Source organism: Ranitomeya variabilis, chromosome 6, assembly GCF_051348905.1.
Source record: "Ranitomeya variabilis isolate aRanVar5 chromosome 6, aRanVar5.hap1, whole genome shotgun sequence".
Lineage (NCBI taxonomy): Eukaryota > Metazoa > Chordata > Amphibia > Anura > Dendrobatidae > Ranitomeya > Ranitomeya variabilis.
The window spans coordinates 34,442,564-34,465,159 of record NC_135237.1 but is presented as its reverse complement, the minus strand read 5'-3'; the positions used below and the strand labels follow the sequence as shown (position 1 = coordinate 34,465,159).

The 22,596-nt window shown below is 44.4% G+C and overlaps 1 protein-coding gene across 4 annotated transcripts in view; it reads left to right on the top strand.

Moving 5' to 3' along the window:
* Positions 1-8,695: 8,695 nt before the first annotated feature.
* AKAP9 (A-kinase anchoring protein 9) overlaps positions 8,696-22,596 on the top strand; it is a 215,368-nt gene continuing 201,467 nt past the window's right edge. For 2 of the 4 annotated variants that reach the window (XM_077268210.1, XM_077268209.1), the window contains exon 1: positions 8,696-8,872. In XM_077268210.1, the coding sequence (XP_077124325.1) occupies positions 8,819-8,872 (54 nt within the window). In that variant the 5' untranslated portion in view covers positions 8,696-8,818. The remainder of the gene's footprint in view (positions 8,873-22,596) is intronic. The other 2 variants (XM_077268212.1, XM_077268211.1) reach the window with 1 other exon arrangement.

Genomic DNA, 22,596 nt, shown 5'->3' with positions numbered 1-22,596 from the left:
AGGAGTCTGCCAGGATCCCATCCCTGACAGGTCCTCTCACTAGCTCTTCCCAGCTACTTCTCCCTGTCTTCCTGTCCAACCCCCAGTTTTACCAGAGTTGTGAGGAGTGGCCTACTAGATAGGACCACCCCCCCTGGTGGCCGGAGTGTGAAGTGTGGTGTGAGTGTACCTGATCAGAGGAACTCCCTAGTGCAATCAGACGCACCATAGCTCCCCGTAGTGGCGGAGCCACAGCACTGCAACAACCAGGACTCTGGGGTGCTGCAGGTACACGATAACGAATTTCCCCAAAACATGCGAGAACACATCATTGATGAAATGTTGGAACACTGCAGGTGCGTTAGTCAACCCAAACGGCATCACCAAATTTTCAAAATGACCCTCAGGGGTATTAAAAGCCGTCTTCCACTCATCACCTTGACGGACTCTTATGAGGTTGTACGCCCCCTGAGGTCAAGCTTGGTAAATCACTTAGCACCTGCCACCTGGTTGAACAAATCCGGTATCAATGGCATAGGGTATGGATCACGAACCGTAATCTGGTTCAACTCCCTGAAATCCAAACACGGGCTTAATCCGCCATCTTTCTTCTTCACAAAGAAGAACCCTGCTGCCACTGGCGAGGATGACGGCCTGATGTGCCCTTTGCTCAAGCTTTCAGCAATGTAATCTTTTAACGCTTGTCTCTCCGGACCGGAGATGTTAAACATCATTGCTTTAGGCAATTTGGCCCCTGGTTTAAACCTGATAGAACAGTCATAAGGACGATGTGGCGGCAACTCTGAACAACCCTTCTCAGAGAACACATCCACAAAATCCTGAAGTGACTCCGGAACGCTTGAAGTCACCGCAGCCACACATGTGGCCAGGCAATTCTCCTGGCAGAACTCGCTCCACCGAATAATGTCCTGAGTTTTCCAGTCAATTACTGGGTTGTGCATAGACAACCAAGGAAAACCCAAAACCACCTGAGCAGGAAGATTCCTGAGCACCTTACATGTAACCCGCTCAGAATGTAGAACTCCAATGTGGAGTTTCACCTCAGCCACAAATTCAGTAATCTCCCCCTGAAAAAGAGGAGCAGCATTGATGGTGACCACGCGGATAGGATGAGACAGTTTTTCAATCCTAAAACCTGCTGTGCGCGCAAACCCCTCATCAATGAGATTTGTGGCTGAACCACTATCCACAAAAACAGTAATTGGCAGCTCACTGCCAGCAATAAAAACCTTAGCAGGGAGCATGCATTGAGAAACCACCATGGAGGATATACATAAGCTCAGACTGGTCTCCTCCACACCCTCTGAGCTCAGAAGTTTTCCGCCGTTGCGTTTTTCTTAGGCAGCAGAGGACAGATGTTAATAAAATGACCAGTTTTACCACAGTAAAAACAGGCTCCCTGCTTCCTGAGCTCAGGGGCTCGATGCTTGACATGTGACACCCCTGAGATTTGCATAGGCTCCGTGGGCTCACCTGCAGCAACCTCACGTGAACCTAAACCCTCTCCCATAGGCGGTGTCTCATGCTCCCCCTGACGCAAACGGCGATCAATGCGGACAACCAGACTCATAGCGGAATCTAGAGAAGTAGGAGTCTTGTACATCAGAAGGGCTTTTTTAACCCTTCCAGAAATCCCATGTATAAACTGACTCCGCAATGCTGGATCATTCCATTGTGTATCGATCGCCCAGCGACGAAATTCAGAACAGTAATCCTCTGCAACTCGCTCCCCCTGGCGAATAGAGCGTATCTTAGATTCTGCCCGAGCCATTCTGTCAGGTTCATCGTAGATTTTCCCAAGAGAAGAAAAAAGACAAATGCCGCAGAATCAGATGGCAAAGAAAATGCCCATGCTTGGGGATCCCCACTTAACAATGACAACACCAGGCCCACACGCTGAGCCTCATTACCCGAAGATATTGGGCGCATACGGAAATATAGTTTGCAAGCTTCACGAAAAGAAACAAATTTACTGCGTTCCCCAGCAAATTTTTCAGGCAACGGAAATTTAGGCTCAGTAACTCTTCCTGTCGCTCCAGCTTGCACATTGGACACTGCTAGTCCCTGTTGCTGCACTGCCCCCCTCAACTCAGTGACCTGTAGGGACAGCGCCTCCAACTGGCGGGTTATGGAAGTCATGGGATCCATGACAAAACAAAAAAAAAAAAAAAAGAAACCCCTTTTTTTTTTCTTTGTTGTTGTTGGGCCGATTATAATGTCAGGGAGAGACTTGGTGAGCGAGAGCTAATAACCCGGGCTCCTGCAATTTCCCTAAGACTAGGGAAATCCTGACTGACCCTCTACCTGAAGTTTATAATGATGGTGTGCATGTTCAGGCCTCGAACCTCACCCTAACTTCTGAGCTCAGCTCTAGGCTGAAACCTCCACCCACCACCCAGTGAAGAGGTAATACCAAAATACCCACAGTTAGCACAGACAAGGATAAAGGAAAATATACACCACGCCGCAGACACTCATGAATACACTATAAATGTGCAGGGCAAAATAAACACAAATATAGGAAGGAGTAAATAAGACAAAGGAATATACACCACCAGCAACGAATCTCCAACCACCAGCTCTCCACTCCAGACCGAGATAACAACGCAAGACAGAAGCTATAATCGGCGACGCCCAATGATCAGGAGAACTATTTAAAGGCCATGGAAATGGCCCAGCTTCCAATCCGAGGATCAGGTAAATTAACCCCGGAACAGCTAGACAAAATCTAGCAGACGCCAATGAGTAAATAGTGGTCAAAAGCGGAATTACCGCTGTCTGTCGGACGACCTGGTCTGAACAGCGTCCGACATGACAGGTAGGCAGGACTCACAGGCTGTTTCTATGTGGACAGGGTAGGCAGGACTCACAGGCTTTTTCTATGTGGACACAGTAGGCAGGACTCACAGGCTTTTTCTATGTGGACAGGGTAGGCAAGACTCACAGGCTCTTTCTATGTGGACAGGGTAGGCCGGCCGCACAGGCTTTTTCTATGTGGACAGGGTAGGCAAGACTCACATGCTGTTTCAATGTGGACAGGGTAGGCCGGCCTCACAGGCTTTTTCTATGTGGACAGGGTAGGCAGGACACACAGACTTTTTCTATGTGGACAGGGTAGGCCGGCCTCACAGGCTTTTTCTATGTGGACAGGATATGCAGGCCTCACCGGCTTTTTCTATGTGGACAGGGTAGGCAGGACTCACAGGCTGTGTCTATGGGGACAGATTAGGCAGGACTCACAGGCTTTTTCTTTCTGGACAAGACTCACAGGCTTTTTCTATGTGGACATGGTATACAGGACAAACCGGCTTTTTCCATGTGGACAGGGTAGGCCGGCCTCACAGGCTTTTTCTATGTGGACAGGGTAGGCAGGACTCACATGCTTTTTCTATGTGGACAGGGTAGACAGGCCTCACAGGTTGTTTCTATGTGGACAGGATAGGCAGGACTCACAGGCTTTTTCTATGTGGACAGGGTAGGCAGGAATCTCTGTATATGAGAGGGAAAGCAGGACTCACATGCTTTATCTACTTATATAGGACTTAGAGACTTTCTGTATGACTCCAGGCAGCAGTTAACCCCCTTCCTGTACATATACCTTTGACAGCAGCTCTATAAAGGCCTTTCTAGTTCTCGTGCTTTGTAATTCTATATTTCCACAGGAAATCCTCTAGGATTATCAGATGTTTGCCATTAATGGCCACATTTTGAAAAGGGTTTACATCCCTTTAAGGCTAGTATAACACACAGTGTTTTATTTGATTGTTGTGTTTAAACGCAGTGTTTTTACCCGCCCCAGAGGAACCTGTGAGCCACTCCCCCGAAGACCATAAAAAAATAGCAGATGGCGGATTTAAAAAAATAAAAAACTGAATACTCGGGGGAGCAGCAGGAGTAAAGGGTACTGGGTAGACTACAGCTGATTACCCGGGCCCCTGCAATATCCCTCAGACTAGGGAAACCCTGTCTGTCCCTCTCCCAGAGTTTACACTGATGGTGTGCTTGTCTGGGCCGCCAGGCCTGACCCTGACTCCTGTTTCAGTCCTATGCTGAAACCACCACCTGCCACCCAGTGATTAGACCACACACCAACCTCCACAGAAAGCACAGACAGGGAAAACTAAAAACGCACCACGCCGCAGACACACAGGAAAACACTATAATGTGCACAGGGCAAAACAAATACAAATATAGGAAGGAGGAATATGACGAAGGATAATACACCACCAGATACGATATTTCCTCTGCTAGACCACCACTCCAGACAGAGATCACCAGGCACAAGACACAAGCTATAATCGGCGACTCCCAAAGTTCAGCAGAACTATTTAAAGGCAGTGGGCAAGACCGAGCCTCCAATCCGAGTACCAGCTAGATTAACCCCCGAACAACCTAGATGAAATCTAGCCGGCGCCACTGAGCGGACAGAGAGGACAAAGGTGGAATTACCGCTATCTGTCGGACGCCCTAGTGTGAATAGCGTCCGACATGACATAAAGCTGCACAGTTTGACCTGGTGACGGGTCTTCTTAAAGCCCCATATGGGTTCCTTTTCCATTGCAGTTATAGGTGCCTATAGATCTGCCAAGATCTTTGTATGCAGAAGCTTAAGGCCCCGTCACACACAGCGACGCTGCAGCGATACAGACAACGATGCTGATCGCTGCAGCGTCGCTGTTTTGTCGCTGTGTGGTCGCTGGGGAGCTGTCACAAGACAGCTCTCTCCAGCGACCAACGATCAGGGGAACGACTTCGGCATCGTTGAAACTGTCTTCAACGATGCCGAAGTCCCCCTGCAGCACCCGGGTAACCAGGGTAAACATCGGGTTACTTAGCGCAGGGCCGCGCTTAGTAACCCGATGTTTACCCTGGTTACCAAAAAAAACAAACAGTACATACTCGCCTTTCGGTGTCCGTCAGGTCCCTTGCCGTCTGCTTCCTGCTCTGACTGAGCCGCCGTACAGTGAGAGCAGAGCGCAGCGGTGACGTCACTACTGTGCTGCGCTCTCACTGTACAGCCGCACTCAGTCAGAGCAGGAAGCAGACGGCAAGGGACCTGACGGACATCAGATGGTGAGTATGTACTGTTTTTTTTTTTTTTTACATTTACGCTGGTAACCAGGGTAAACATCGGGTTACTAAGCGCGGCCCTGCGCTTAGTAACCCGATGTTTACCCTGGTTACCAGTGAAGACATCGCTGGATCGGTGTCACACACACCGATTCAGCGATGTCGGCGGGACCTCAACGATCAAAAAACGGCCCAGGCCATTCCGACACGACCAGCGATCTCACAGCAGGGGCCTGGTCGCTGGTACGTGTCACACATAGCGAGATCGCTACTGAGGTCGCTGTTGCGTCACAAAACTTGTGACTCAGCAGCGATCTCGCTATGTGTGACGGGGCCTTAATGCTCAGGAGAGACCCGTTCTTCCAGTTCTTCACACTTGTCTTTGGCATTTCTCCCCCAGCACATTTCTGGTATGTGCAGGAGATAAGACATCAGGATACTCACACAGTCACTATTGTTTTCCTGCTTGTCTTTCCTCATGCTGATACCTTTAGGCCATCGGCCATGATCGCTCTCCTATGTTCGGGGACAAGTCCTCTATGTCCACATTTTACAGTCCGTGTTATGGCTGCAATATTGGGCCTGACTGAGGGTCTTCTGAGTAGGAATTACACAGGCCAATGAGGCTGTATGTCCAGATCAGGAGACTCGGGTTCGGACCAGGCATTACAGCTACAACACAGCCCATAAGATATGTTTGTGTGAATACACCCTTAGGCTCTTTACAGTTTTTGGTGCAGCATTTAGGCACTTTCTCAGTGGTGGGTTTTTTCTTCTCTTCTTTTTTTCAATACAAAAGTCGAAATAAATAAAAAAAAAAAAATAATGCAAAAATACAAAAGCAAAAAAAGAACAAACATAGAAAATATTTTTTTTTATGTCTGGAGTCTTTACTTTGTTAAAATGCACATATTACTAAATGAATAACTGAAGTTAAATTGCAAACGATTCTAGGATATGTAAGAAGTTATACGGGGCATAAACCTGATACAAAAGAAGGCATTTTTCCCAACATCATCACTGTATATAGGCACTCTCAGGCTGCCTTCACACACACTTTTTTATGCACTTTTTCTGCCCCGATTTATTTTTCTTTTTGTGCCTTTTTCTCAAGTAAAATTTCGTTTTTAGGTTTGTGACAAATTCACTATAACTTTTGGACCATTTTTTTCAATCCTTGTCATATTTTTTAGGTTTGATTGACAATATAAGAATGGTTTTCATTATCCAGATGTTTTCAGATAATTGTTTGAGACTTCCTGAAATGTTGCAGAAATGTGACTCAACTGCACTCCAATATCCTAGCACAGTACAAAATTTGTCTAATTTTTTTTTTTTTAAGGGGGACCTGTCACCAGTTTTGGCCGATATAAGTTACAGTCATCACCTTTCAGGGCTGATATATAACATTCTATAATGCTGTATATCTGCCCCAACCCGACCGGTAGAAAAATAACTTTTATGATACTCACCTGCGGTGCAGTCCGGTCTGAGGGGTGTCGCTCTTTTTGGTCCGGCGCCTCCCATCTTCATGCGATGCCGCCCTCCTGCTTGCTTCTTGCTGTGGCTCCGGTGCAGGCATACTTATCTGTCCTGTTGAGGGCAGAGCAAAGTACTGCAGTGCGCAGGAGCCGGGAAAGGTCAGAGAGGCCCAGCGCACTGCAGTACTTTACTTTCAACAGGGCAGATATGTACGCCTGCGCAAGAGCGCGATGCCGGGAACCTGTGTGAAGAAGGGACACGTCATCCGAACAAAGCAAGCAGGAGGACGGCAATTGTAAGCAGATGGGAGGCGCTGGACCAAGACGAGCGACACCCCTCAAACCGGACCGCCCCCAGGTAAGTATAATAAGTTATTTTTCTTCTCTTACAAGTTGGGTTGGGGCATATATACAGCATTATAGAATGTTATATATCAGCCCTGAAAGGTGATGGCCATAACTTATGTCCGCCAAAATTGATGACAGGTTCCCTTTAAGGGAATTTCCATACTGAAACAACCTTTTCTTAAATACTTTATTACTGTATGTGACTGCAGACTTGTGAATCCTTAGTGTTTGCACATCAGTTGGGAACACCAGTTTGTGTAACCGCAATTATGAGATTTGCATTCATGCAATCACAAGCCGACTAGACGTGCACGGTCTCATTCAATGCAAGTGAAGTGAGCAAGGTCAGACACGTCTAGTTGGAATGTGGCTTGAAGTATGCAAATCGAATGCATACGGTCACACGATGTCCCGCTGTAAGCATCAGAAAATCCTGATAGTGTGCACACTATGCACTGTAAGGATTCACAACTCACATACAATGACTGCAGGCTTGAGTCCCAAGCCTGGATAACCCCTTTAAGAAAAGAGCGGAAAAGACAAAGCAAAAGACGCCCAAAAAGATAAGTCCAAAAAGCCACTAAATAACTCAAATCCAAAAGACGGAAAACATCCCAAAACTTTTGAATTTTGAGTTTTTGGAAAGTCCGCAATGGAATGGGTTGCCATCATCGCTGTCCATTTTGGTGCTCCTGTGAATCCGTATTGTAGTATATGGCATAAATGGTCACAGGTAAAAGACCCCTGAAGGGAAACTGAAACAAAAAGTAAAAAGCTTGGAAGTTTTTGTATATGAAAAAAGAAATTACATCCACAAAATCCAACCTATCCAAATATAAGCATCTGCAAGGAGTCTGTATGTTCTCCCCGTGTTCCCGTGGTTTTCCTCCGGGTTCTCCGGTTTCCTCCCACATTCCAAAGACTGATAGGGAAGCTAGATCGGGAGCCCCAATGGGGACAGTGATGATAATGTATGTAAAGTGCTGTGAAATTACTGCAGCTACATAATGCATAATAAAAAAAATAACCCATAAAGCACTGTAAAGAAGAAAAGCATCAAATGCAGATTTTACAATTTTTTTTTAATGTAACAAAAAGTCATAAAAAATATTGTATTTATCTCAAAATGGTGTCACTAAAAACTACGGAAACAAATGAAAACACCGGTCCGTCAACTGAAAAAATGGAAAAATAAAGTTACCGGTCTGAGAAAATGGTGACACTAATTTTTTACAACGTTCTTTTTAATTCATTAAAATATAAAAGAAAACCACGTGTTTCCTCCGGCCGGGTTAGCGCTGAGCTGCGGAATCATTTCAGGTCATTTTTGCTGCACAACGAACGTCATAAAACCAAACTCCAAAACAATGTCGGAATTGTGGTTTTTTTCACCATTTCGCTGCACTTGGAATTTTTTTCCTGTTTTTTAGTAAATTATGTGGTAAAACAAATGGTGGAAATAGAAACTACAACCTGCAAAGAGCAAGCCCGAAAAATGACAAAAATGTAACTCTTGGAAAAAGGGGAGGAAAAAAACAAGAAAAAGGAAAAATGACAGCAGCAACAAAGGGTTAAGTCTCCATAGACTCAGTATAATGAGGGGTCACTGGGATGTTCTAGGCAGGTGGTGCAGTCAGTTGCTCTCTGTTATCAGCCACCACGGGTACATGTCAGCTCATGGGGTGAGAGGGAGCGGCGGCCGGCAGAGCTGTGACCCGGCTGTGACCCGCTGGGTGACCCGCTGTGCCGCCCGGGGCAGTGAGTGCACTAGTGCAGGTGACAGCTGGGGCTCTGCCGCACAGCAGGGGGCGGGCGCGGGCTGCTGACGTCACTGCGGCGCGCCGAATGTTTACGTGGAGAATGGGGGAGAGCAGCGGCCGCTGGTAACACTGCGCATTGCTGTGTGTGCAGGGGCCGGCATGGACGGCGAGGAGCAGGAGAGGAGGAGGAAGCTGGAGGCCGGGAAAGCCAAGGTAAGGGCCTGCGGCGGCCACCTCCATGGCTGCTGCCACCTGCCTGCCTGCTGCTGCCACATGTCTGCTGCCTGACACCTGTGTGCAGTGCTGTCACCTGTGTGTGTATATATATATATATATATCACACCACACCACCCACCTGTGTATGCTGTATATACTCTGCTGTCACCTGTGTGTACTATATATATATACCCCCTGTGTATACATTATATATACCCCCTGTATATACTGCTGTCACCTGTGTGTAGTGCTGTCACCTGTGTATATATACCACCCCCTGTATATACTGCTGTCACCTGTGTGTAGTGCTGTCACCTGTGTATATATACCACCCCCTGTGTGTAGTGCTGTCACCTGTGTATATATACCACCCCCTGTATATACTGCTGTCACCTGTGTATATATACCACCCCCTGTATATACTGCTGTCACCTGTGTATATATACCACCCCCTGTATATACTGCTGTCACCTGTGTATATATACCACCCCCTGTATATACTGCTGTCACCTGTGTGCAGTGCTGTCACCTGTGTGTATATACCACCCACCTGTGTGTACTATATATATATATATATATATATATATATATATATATATATATATATACCCCCTGTGTATACATTATATATACCCCCTGTATATACTGCTGTCACCTGTGTGTAGTGCTGTCACCTGTGTATATATACCACCCCCTGTGTGTAGTGCTGTCACCTGTGTATATATACCACCCCCTGTATATACTGCTGTCACCTGTGTATATATACCACCCCCTGTATATACTGCTGTCACCTGTGTGTAGTGCTGTCACCTGTGTATATATACCACCCCCTGTGTGTAGTGCTGTCACCTGTGTATATATACCACCCCCTGTATATACTGCTGTCACCTGTGTATATATACCACCCCCTGTATATACTGCTGTCACCTGTGTGCAGTGCTGTCACCTGTGTGTATATACCACCCACCTGTATATACTGTATATATACTGCTGTCACCTGTGTGTACTATATATATATATATATATATATATATATATATATATATATATACCCCCTGTCTATACTGTATATATAGTATATACTGCTGTCACCTGTGTATATATACCACCCCCTGTATATATTCTGATGTCACCTGTGTGTGATACACATACATATATATATATATATATATATATATATATATATATATATATATATATATATACATACATACATATACACCCCCCCTGTATACTGTATATATTCTTCTGTGACCTGTGTGTACTATATATCTACCCCCTGTATATATTCTGCTGTCACCTGTGTGTGTATGTGTATATACTGTATATCTAATATATAAAGCTGAATGTGTGTATGTATGTGTGAAAAATATTTAGAATTGAGAGTCCTCAGTGGTTGATACCTTTTAATGGCTAACTGAAAAGATGGTAACAAATTGCAAGCTTTCGAGACTACATACGTCTCTTCATTAGGCAAAGACTAAAACAAATTTGTTTTAGTCTTTGCCTGATGAAGAGACGTATGTAGTCTCGAAAGCTTGCAATTTGTTACCATCTTTTCAGTTAGCCATTAAAAGGTATCAACCACTGAGGACTCTCAATTCTAAATATTTTTCTATCTACTGGCTAACACGGTACCAAGATATATTTCTTTCCTGTATCATGTATGTATGTGTGTATGTCCGGGATTGGCATCTGAACCGTCGCAGCTACAGCCACAAAATTTTGCACAGTCACACGTCTGGACCCCGAGAGCGTCATAGGCTATGTTGTGAGGTGAAATTTTAACCCCGCGCTTTCCAATTCACCAAACAATTTTACCCCTATCTACATAATGGGGAAAAAGTGAAAGGAAAAGTGTTGGAGGCAAATTAACAGCTGCCAGATGTGAACAAGGGGGACTTAAAGAATGAGAGCGATGGCGCCAAAGAGTATATACCGTACAGTTGCTAAGGTGGGGCCCCGACATGGGATAATCACACCACCACGGGGATATGAACACACACACAAAATGCGCCACACACTACCACGTGCTCGAACACATATACCACCCTCAGCACACATTTCACCACACATACACCAACCTCGCCACATAAAAGTCGAAACACACAAGTCGCCGCTCAAAACTCGCTACACGCAAAACTCTCCACATGCAAAACTCGCCACACGTGCAAAACTCACCTCATGGAAAACTCGCCACACGCAAAACTTGCACACGCGGAAAAATTGCCACATGCACAAAAGTTGCAACACATGCAAAAGTTGCCTCACACAAAACTTGCACATACTCAAAAGGCACCACACATAAAACTCGCCATGCGCAAAACTTGCTGCACACAACTTGCTACACTAACCTGTCACATGCAACTCGACACACAAAAAGTTGCTACACGCATGTCGCCACACAAAACTCATCTCACAAAAGTCGCTACATGCATGTCGCCACACGCAACTCAACACACACAACTTGACACACGAAACTCGCCCTAAAACACACACAAGTCTGGTATTATCCTTCAAAAATAAAAATCTGATTAATAAGCAGACAAACTACAAGAGCAACAAATGTACCATATAGGAATCCGGCAGCTGTCAGTTACATGACCTGTCTATTATGTGTATGTGTGAGCTAATATATACTGCCAGGGGGTGGGCTTACTGTTGGCTGGGGATTTATCAGGCTGCCAATTTAGCTTACAAATACTGAGGTAAAAATACTGACCAAATAACGTGTGAACGAGGTCTAATACAGGAGGAGATGACATACAGATATATACTATATACTGGAGGAGATGACACACAGGTATATACTATTTACAGGGGAGATGACACAGGTATATACTATATGCAGGAGGAGATGACACACAGATATATACTATATACAGGAGAGATGACACACAGGTATATACTATATAGAGGAGGAGATCACATACAGGTACATACTACATACAGGAGGAGATGACATACAGGTATATACTACATACAGCAGGAGATGACATACAGGTATATACTATATACAGGAGGAGATGACACACAGGTATATACTATATACAGGAGCAGATTACCTACAGGTATATAGTATATACAGGAGGAGATGACATACAGGTATATGCTATGTATAGGAGGAGATGACATACAGGTATATACTATATACAGGAGGAGATGACACAGATATATACTATATATAGGTGAGATGACACACAGGTATATACTATATACAGGAGGAGATTACATACAGGTACATACTATATATAGGAGGAGATGACATACTGGTATATACTATATACAGGGGAGATGACACAGCAGGTATATACTATATACAGGGGAGATGACATACAGGTATATACTATATACAGGAGATGACATACAGGTGTATACTATATATAAGGGAGATGACAAACATGTATATACTGAGGTGAAAATGAGAGGTGTGAGGTGAAAATGAAAAGGTGTGAGTGCAAAATGAGAGGAGTGAGGGAAAATAGTGGAGTGATCGGAAAATGACAGATGTGAGGTCGAAATGACAAGTGTTAGGGGGGAATGAGAGGAGTGAGGGGGAAAATGAGAGATGTGAGGGGAAAATGAAAGATGTGATGGGGAAAATGAGAGGTGTGATGGGAAAATAAGAGAAGTGAGGTGCTATAACAAACCACAGATATTTACTATGCCCAGGCAACGCCGGGCTCTTCAGCTAGTATATATATATATATTCCACCCGTATATACTGTATGTATTCTGCTGTCACGTGTGTGTGTGTATGTATATACACTCACTGGCCACTTTATTAGGTACACCATGCTAGTAACGGGTTGGACCCCTTTTGCCTTCAGAACTGCCTCAATTCTTCGTGGCATAGATTCAACAAGGTGCTGGAAGCATTCCTCAGAGATTTTGGTCCATATTGACATGATGGCATCACACAGTTGCCGCAGATTTGTCGGCTGCACATCCCAAAGATGCTCCATACAAGGCAGGATGGATCCATGCTTTCATGTTGTTTACGCCAAATTCTGACCCTACCATCCGAATGTCGCAGCAGAAATCGAGACTCATCAGACCAAGCAACGTTTTTCCAATCTTCTACTGTCCAATTTCGATGAGCTTGTACAAATTGTAGCCTCAGTTTCCTGTTCTTAGCTGAAAGGAGTGGTACCCGGTGTGGTCTTCTGCTGCTGTAGCCCATCTGCCTCAAAGTTCGACGCACTGTGCGTTCAGAGATGCTCTTAGGCCTACCTTGGTTGTAACGGGTGGCGATTTGAGTCACTGTTGCCTTTCTATCAGCTCGAACCAGTCTGCCCATTCTCCTCTGACCTCTGGCATCAACAAGGCATTTCCGCCCACAGAACTGCCGCTCACTGGATTTTTTTTCTTTTTCGGACCATTCTCTGTAAACCCTAGAGATGGTTGTGCGTGAAAATCCCAGTAGATCAGCAGTTTCTGAAATACTCAGACCAGCCCTTCTGGCACCAACAACCATGCCACGTTCAAAGGCACTCAAATCACCTTTCTTCCCCATACTGATGCTCGGTTTGAACTGCAGGAGATTGTCTTGACCATGTCTACATGCCTAAATGCACTGAGTTGCCGCCATGTGATTGGCTGATTAGAAATTAACTGTTAACAAGAAGTTGGACAGGTGTACCTAATAAAGTGGCCGGTGAGTGTATATCCCGCCTGTATATACTGTAAATATTCTGCTGTCACGTGTGTGTGTGTGTGTGTGTGTGTGTATATATATATATATCTATGACACCACCCCCTGTATATACCGCTGTCACCTGTGGGTGGGTCTTTGTATGTGTATATATATATATATATATACACATACAATCATCTATATATAACCCCTGTATATACTGTGTATATACCACTGTTACCTGTGTAAGAGAGCAGGTGGATCTTTAACTTGGACTCCCTAATGCCAAAGGGACTTAATAGTGAGGTGAATTGTTTGCTTTCTGCTGATCATTTTCAAAGGAAGCATCCAACGAGATAAAAGGCAGCCCTACCCCTAGATGGACCATCCCTGATTAAGAAAACCGAGCATTTCTGAAACGCGTTGGAAGGAATTGGTCATAGCGCGCCCCGTACTCCCTCAAGCGTCCCCTTACATCACGCAGGTCCTGCAGGCTCTGGAGACGCTGCAGGTCCTTTCCGCGAGATACCCATGCTCGCGCACCATCGGAGAAAGGGGCGATAGGAGTGTCTGTCACCGGCCGGCACAGCGCTCCTGAAGAGTTCTCTGCACAGCTGCCACAGCTGTTATTTTTGAATACTTACTTTGGACAACCTTGTGGTGTTGTTCTATTTGCAGCTGGTATCTTCCCTATTGCACTAGCGCCCCTCAATACTTATTGTGATTTAGACATTTTTAGCACCACTCTCATTGGGAGGCAGCAGTGCTATCATCACCATGAGTGACCTATGATAGAAAAGAGAGGATATACACCGTCTATAAGTTTTATTTCATTCAGCCCTCCAACAAGACCCTAATAAATCCAACAATGAAAACATCAATAGGGCAATAGAATCCTTTAAGACATTGGAACAACATTTAATAAAAGAAATGCGCGACTTATGGGACGTGGCAACATTAGAACGATATCTGGCCTACAATTGTATCCCAAATGTCCTCTTGGTGTATAAACCTCTGTCTGGTGATATTGGAGACCAGAATACAATATCTGAATGGGATGTGATGTTTAAAGACTTCTCCAGACGTGCTGTTTCATTTTTTATTGAAAAAAGAAAGAAACAGAGTCTGCTGGAGAGCAAACACTATTTGATGAGATTAAACCCTACCAATCACATCCAGATATCATACATCTATCCACTAATATACGGAGAAGAATACTTACTAAAGAAAAAGAAATTATGGAGAAAAAAACGGAGAAAGTTAGGTAGGGAAAATCAGTTTGAGGAGCTTGATGAGATTGAAGGAAGTCCTATGTCGGCCACAAATTCAGACAAAAGATTCTCTGTCTATCCTACATGTTATGCAGAAAACCTCACTCCCAATCATAATACCATTGGGGACAGTATTATCATTACAAACGATGCCAACCCTACCGAAACAAACAATCAGGACAATGTCCATACCCCAATATCAGCCACCCCTACTGTGACCCACAATAGATTCCAACACTTGGGAGATACAGATGACCTCCCTTCTACAAGTGTGGACAAATACTCTAACCAAAGTACAGGAGCCTCCCACACAGTAAACATAGAAAGAAATCGTCCAGCCCAGAACAGACAACTACGCAAACAGAGTAACCATCCGTTTTTTCAATTTGGCCAAAAAATACATGAAGGAGGGATTGGAGGGGGGGGGGGGGGCACAATTCACCAAAAAAAAGAGAAGAAATGTCAAAAAGAATTAGTCACTCAGGAACTTAGGTTGAAAATCCTTTGTAAACATCAATTGGATCATAATGAAATTGCCCTGATCAATAAGGGGCTGAAATACACCCCCGCTGTTACGATTGACAAATTTCAGGCCTTCATTGGGATAAAACTTTTCATGAGGCGACTCGCCATCAAAAAACATTTAAAAAAAATAAATAAAATAAAAAAGTGTAACTAACCCTGAGGGAATCTGCGAGCCTGACCACCTCTACTAACACACTGCTTTGCGTAAAAAATCTAATTTTAATCCATAAATTGAGTACTCCGAATCTTTTGAAGCTTTTCAAAAAAAGTTATAAATGATATAAGAAAAGTTAACAATAAGAGATGCTCAAATTTTAGATATAATTTGAGTTTTAATGAACGCAAAGCTATCAAACAATTACAAGAGAACAAAGAAATTGTAATCCGCCCAGCCGATAAGGGGGATAGGGATTTTAAACTGAGTTTACATGAAAGAATCTTTACGTCTCTTAAGTGATAGACGAACTTATAGAAAACTAGATAGTGATCCATCAGACAGTTATATTAAATGAAACTACTGATTAAGAAAGGATTCACCATGGGAATTTTAAAGAAATAAGAATATGAATTAATTGATACTACATATCCAAGGATTGCAATATTTTATTACCTACCTAAGGTACATAAAATTTTATCCAACCCCCCTGGGAAGCCCAATAATCTCTGGCATCCAGTGTCTCACCGCCAATATGTCTAAATATGTGGACTGCCACCTACAGAGGGTAGTGTCCTTACTGCCCTCTTATTTGAAAGACAGTGCGCATATTTTACAAATCTTAAAGGGAATTTAATGGCATGAGCATTACATCGTAAGCCCTTTAGATATCACGTCACTTTATACCGTGATCCAGCATTATAAAGGCTGCCAAGCAGACACTTACTTTTTCAATATTTTTTATAGAGGATGGAACCATTCATACCCGTACATATCACAAGCCTACAGCTTGTAATGGCTATATCTCTATGGATAGCTGCCACCTGCCTAACTGGCTCATTAATGTCCCAAAGAGCCAGTATATACATGCACACAGAAATTGTTCAAGAAGTCAGGACTTTATTGTAGAGGCAGATTCACTGACAAAAAAAATTATCAATAAGGGCTATGGCAGCCATCACCTCATGAATGCCGGGCAGGCAGTGAAAGATCAACCAAGGGGAAACCTACTTCTAGGTAAAACTAGAAAAGATGCAAAATCCGCTATTAGGGAAGATGTCCCCATCATTATCCAATTCAATGCAAACGCTCATATCCTCAGGAAAATTGTAGGAAGACACTGGGGGATTTTAAAAGAAGACAAGGTAATAGGAGACAAATTACCAACACATCCCAAATTCATATATAGGAAAGCAAAAAATGTATATAGATATATTTTACACCCCCTGTGTATACTGCTGACACCTGTGTATACTATAGATATACCCCCTGTATATACTGTATATGTGCTCCCTGTATATACTGCTGCCCCCTAGGTATGCTGTATATATACCCCCTGTATATACTGCTGACACCTGTGTATACTATAGATATACCCCCTGTATATACTGTATATGTGCTCCCTGTATATACCGCTGCCCCCTAGGTATGCTGTATATATACCCCCTGTATATACTGCTGACACCTGTGTATACTATAGATATACCCCCTGTATATACTGTATATGTGCTCCCTGTATATACCGCTGCCCCCTAGGTATGCTGTATATATACCCCCTGTATATACTGCTGACACCTGTGTATACTATAGATATACCCCCTGTATATACTGTATATTTGCTCCCTGTATATACCGCTGTCACCTGTGTATACTGTATATATACCCCCTGTATATACTGTATGTATGCTCCCTGTATATACCGCTGCCCCCTGTGTATGCTGTATATACAGTCATGGCCAAAAGTATTGACACCCCTGCAATTCTGTCAGATAATACTCAGTTTCTTCCTGAAAATGATTGCAAACACAAATTCTTTTGTATTATTATCTTCATTTAATTTGTCTTAAATGAAAAAACACAAGAGAGAATTAAGCAAAAAGCAAAACATTGATCATTTCACACAAAACTCCAAAAATGGGCCAGACAAAAGTATTGGCACCCTCAGCCTAATACTTGGTTGCACAACCTTTAGCCAAAATAACTGCGACCAACTGCTTCCGGTAACCATCAATGAGTTTCTTACAATGCTCTGCTCGAATTTTAGACCATTCTTTTTTGGCAAACTGCTCCAGGTCCCTGATATTTGAAGGGTGCCGTCTCCAAACTGCCATCTTTAGATCTCTCCACAGGTGTTCTATGGGATTCAGGTCTGGACTCATTGCTGGCCACCTTAGAAGTCTCCAGTGCTTTCTCTCAAACCATTTTCTAGTGCTTTTTGAAGTGTGTTTTGGGTCACTGTCCTGCTGGAAGACCCATGACCTCTGAGGGAGACCCAGCTTTCTCACACTGGGCCCTACATTATGCTGCAAAATTTGTTGGTAGTCTTCAGACTTCATAATGCCATGCACACGGTCAAGCAGTCCAGTGCCAGAGGCAGCAAAGCTACCCCAAAACATCAGGTAACCTCCACCATGTTTGACTGTAGGGGCCGTGTTCTTTTCTTTGAATGCCTCTTTTTTCTCCTGTAAACTCTATGTTGATGCCTTTGCCCAAAAAGCTCTACTTTTGTCTCCTCTGACCAGAGAACATTCTTCCAAAATGTTTTAGGCTTTTTCAGGTAAGTTTTGGCAAACTCCAGCCTGGCTTTTTTATGTCTCGGGGTAAGAAGTGGGGTCTTCCTGGGTCTCCTACCATACAGTCCCTTTTCATTCAGACGCCGACGGATAGTAGGGGTTGACACTGTTGTACCCTCGGACTGCAGGGCAGCTTGAACTTGTTTGGATGTTAGTCGAGGTTGTTTATCCAACATCCGCACAATCTTGCGTTGAAATCTCTTGTCTATTTTTCTTTTCCGTCCACATCTAGGGAGGTTAGCCACAGTGCCATGGGCTTTACACTTCTTGATGACCCTGCGCACGGTAGACACAGGAACATTCAGGTCTTTGGAGATGGACTTGTAGCCTTGAGATTGCTCATGCTTCCTCACAATTTGGTTTCTCAAGTCCTCAGACAGTTCTTTGGTCGTCTTTCTTTTCTCCATGCTCAATGTGGTGCACACAAGGACACAGGACAGAGGTTGAGTCAACTTTAATCCATGTCAACTGGCTGCCAGTGTGATCTAGTTATTGCCACCGCCTGTTAGGTGCCACAGGTAAGTTACAGGTGCTGTTAATTACCGTATATACTCGAGTATAAGCCGAGATTTTCAGCCCAAATTTTTGGGCTGAAAGTGCCCCTCTCGGCTTATACTCGAGTCATGATCGGTGGTGGGGTCGGCGGGTGAGCACTGTCATATACTTACCTAGTCCCGGCGATCCTGGCGCTCCCCCTGCCTGTCACACTGTCTTCGGTGCCGCAGCCTCTTCCCCTGAGCGGTCACGTGGGACCGCTCATTAGAGAAATGAATAGGCGGCTCCACCTCCCATAGGGGCGGAGCCGCCTATTCATTTCTCTAATGAAGCGGTGCCGGTGACCGCTGATAGAGAAAGAGACTGCGGCACTGAAGACAGGCAGGGGGAAGGAGCGGGACGCCGGGAGCAGGTAAGTATGACATATTCACCTGTCCTGGTTCCACACGCCGGGCGTCGCGCCATCTTCCCGGCGTCTCTCCGCACTGACTGTGCAGGTCAGAGGGCGCGATGACGCATATAGGTGCGCGCCGCCCTCTGCCTGATCAGTCAGTGCGGAGAGACGCCGGGAAGATGGCGCCGAGGAGCTGCAAGCAAGACAGGTGAGTATGTGTTTTTTTTTTTTATTGCAGCAGCAGCAGCAGCTATGGGGCAATAATGGACGGTGCAGAGCACTATATGGCACAGCTATGGGGCAATGGTGCAGAGCACTATATGGCACAGCTATGGAGCAATGGTGCAGAGCACTATATGGCACAGCTATGGGGCAACGGTGCAGAGCACTATATGGCACAGCTATGGGGCAATGGTGCAGAGCACTATATGGCACAGCTATGGGGCAATGGTGCAGAGCACTATATGGCACAGCTATGGGGCAACGGTGCAGAGCACTATATGGCACAGCTATGGGGCAACGGTGCAGAGCACTATATGGCAAAGCTATGGGGCAATGGTGCAGAGCACTATATGGCACAGCTATGGGGCAATAATGGACGGTGCAGAGCACTATATGGCACAGCTATGGGGCAATGGTGCAGAGCACTATATGGCACAGCTATGGGGTAATGGTGCAGAGCACTATATGGCACAGCTATGGGGCAATGGTGCAGAGCACTATATGGCACAGCTATGGGGCAATGGTGCAGAGCACTATATGGCACAGCTATGGGGCAATGGTGCAGAGCACTATATGGCACAGCTATGGGGCAACGGTGCAGAGCATTGTATATATGGCACAGCTATGGGGCAACGGTGCAGAGCATTGTATATATGGCACAGCTTTATGTGGAGTATCTATGGGGCAATGGTGCAGAGCATTGTATATGTGGCACAGCTTTATGTGGAGCATCCATGGGGCCATAATGAACAGTATGGAGCATCTATTTTTAATTTTGAAATTCACCGGTACCTGCTGCATTTTCCACCCTAGGCTTATACTCGAGTCAATAAGTTTTCCCAGTTTTTTGTGGCAAAATTAGGGGGGTCGGCTTATACTCGGGTCGGCTTATACTCGAGTATATACGGTACACAAATTAGAGAAGCAGCACATGATTTTTCGAACAGTGCCAAAACTTTTGTCCACCCCCTTTTTTATGTTTGGTGTGGAATTATATCCAATTTGGCTTTAGGACAATTCTTTTTGTGCTTTTTTCATTTAAGACAAATTAAATGAAGATAACAATAACAAAGAATTTGTGAATGCAATCATTTTCAGGAAGAAACTGAGTATTATCTGACAGAATTGCCGGGGTGTGAATACTTTTGGCCATGACTGTATACCCCCTGTAAATACTGCTGTTACCTGTATATACTGTATATATGCTCTCTGTATATACCGCTGTCACCTGTGTATACTGTATATATACCCCCTGTATATACTGTATATATGCTCCCTGTGTATATATATATATATATATATATATATATATATATATATATATATATATATATATATATATATATATATATACCCCCTGTAAATACTGCAACTTGTGTATACCGAATATATATATATATATACACACACCCCTTGTATATACTGCCGTCACCTGTGTATACTGTATACCGTATATACCGCTGTCCCCTGTGTATACTATATATACCCCCTGTATATACCTCTCTCACCTGTGTATATAGTGTGTATACTGCTATGCCCTGGGTATACTGTATACAGTTGTGATCAAAAGTGTACATACACCAGCAGAATTTTTGCTTTCTTGGTCTTTTTCAGAGAATATGAATGATAGCACCAAAACTTTTTCTCCACTCATGGTTAGTGGTTGGGTGAAGCCGTTTATTGTCAGACTACTGTGTTTTCTCTTTTTAAATAATAATGACAACACAAAACATCCAAGTGACCATGATGAAAAGTTCACCTACCCTGGTGATTTTGGTCTGATAAGGCTACTTTCACACTTGTCGTTTGGCCTCCGTCGTAATGCGTCGTTTTGGAGAAAAAACGCATCCTGCAAAGTTTCCCGCAGGATGCGTTTTTTCTCCATAGACTTGTATTACCGACGCATCGCGACATATGGACACACGTTCCATACGTTGTTTACTGGATGCGTCTGTATTTGGCGGACCGTCGTAGCGAAAAAACGTTCAAGGGAACGTTTTTTCGTACGTCGGGTCCTGCATTTTGAACTGCGCATGCGCGGCTGGAACGCCACCCCTTCCTCCCTAGGACTTCACAATGGGCAGTGGACGCGTTGAAACACTGCATCCGCTGCCCACGTTGCGCAAAAAATCACTGTCCGTCGGTCGGTGCGTTGCGCCGAAGCTTTGTGACGGCCCCGTGCCGACGGAAGTGTGAAAGAAGCCTTACAAGCACAGAAGTTGACACAAATGGCTTTGAATCGCTCCTAAAGGTAACATCCTCACCTGTGAGCTGTTTGCTTGTAATCAGTGTGTGCATAAAAGCTGAGTGAGTTTCTGGGATCCAGACAGACTCTTGCATCTTTCATCCAGCCACTGGATTGTGAGTTATGGGGAAAGCAAAAGAATTGTCAACCGATCTACAGGAAAAGGTAGTTGAACTATATAAAACAGGAAAGGCATACAAAAAGATATCCAAGGAATTGATAATGCCAGTCAGCAGCATTAAAATTGTGATTAACAAATGGAAAAGCAGAAGCTCTGTAAAAACAAAACCACGGTCAGGTAGACCAACAAAAATGTCATCCACAACTGCCAGGAAAAGTGTTCGGGATGCAAAGAAAAACCCACAAATAACATCAGCTGAAATACAGGACTCTCTGAAAACTAGCGGAGTGGCTGTTTGAAGATACACAATAAGGAGGCACTTGAGGAAAAATAGGCTGCATGGTCGAGTCGCCAGAAGAAAGCCATTACTGCGCGAATGCCACAAAGTATCTCACCTACAATATGCAAAACAGCACAGAGACAATAAATGGCTTCACCCAACCAGTAACCATGAGTGGAGAAAAAGCTTTGGTGTTATCTAATATATAAAGCTGAATGTGTGTGTGTGTGTATGTATGTATGTATGTATGTATGTATGTCCGGGATTGGCATCTGAACCGTAGCAGCTACAGCCACAAAATTTTGCACAGTCACACGTCTGGACCCCGAGAGCGTCATAGGCTATGTTGTGAGGTGAAATTTTAACCCCGCGCTTTCCAATTCACCAAACAATTTTGCCCCTATCTACATAATGGGGAAAAAGTGAAAGGAAAAGTGTTGGAGGCGTCGCAGCTACAGGCACAAAATTTTGCACAGTCACACGTCTGGACCCTGAGAGCGTCAAAGCTATATTGTGAGGTGAAATTTTAACCCCGCGCTTTCCAAGTCACCAAACAATTTTGCCCCTATCTACATAATGGGGAAAAAATGAAAGGAAAAGTGTTGGAGGCAAATTAACAGCTGCCAGATGTGAACAAGGGGGACTTAAAGAATGACAGCGATGGCACCAAAGAGTATATACTGTACAGTTGCTAAGGTGGGGCCCCAACATGGGATAATCACACCACCACGGGGATATGAACACACACACAAAATGCGCCACACACTACCACGTGCTCGAACACATATACCACCCTCAGTGCACA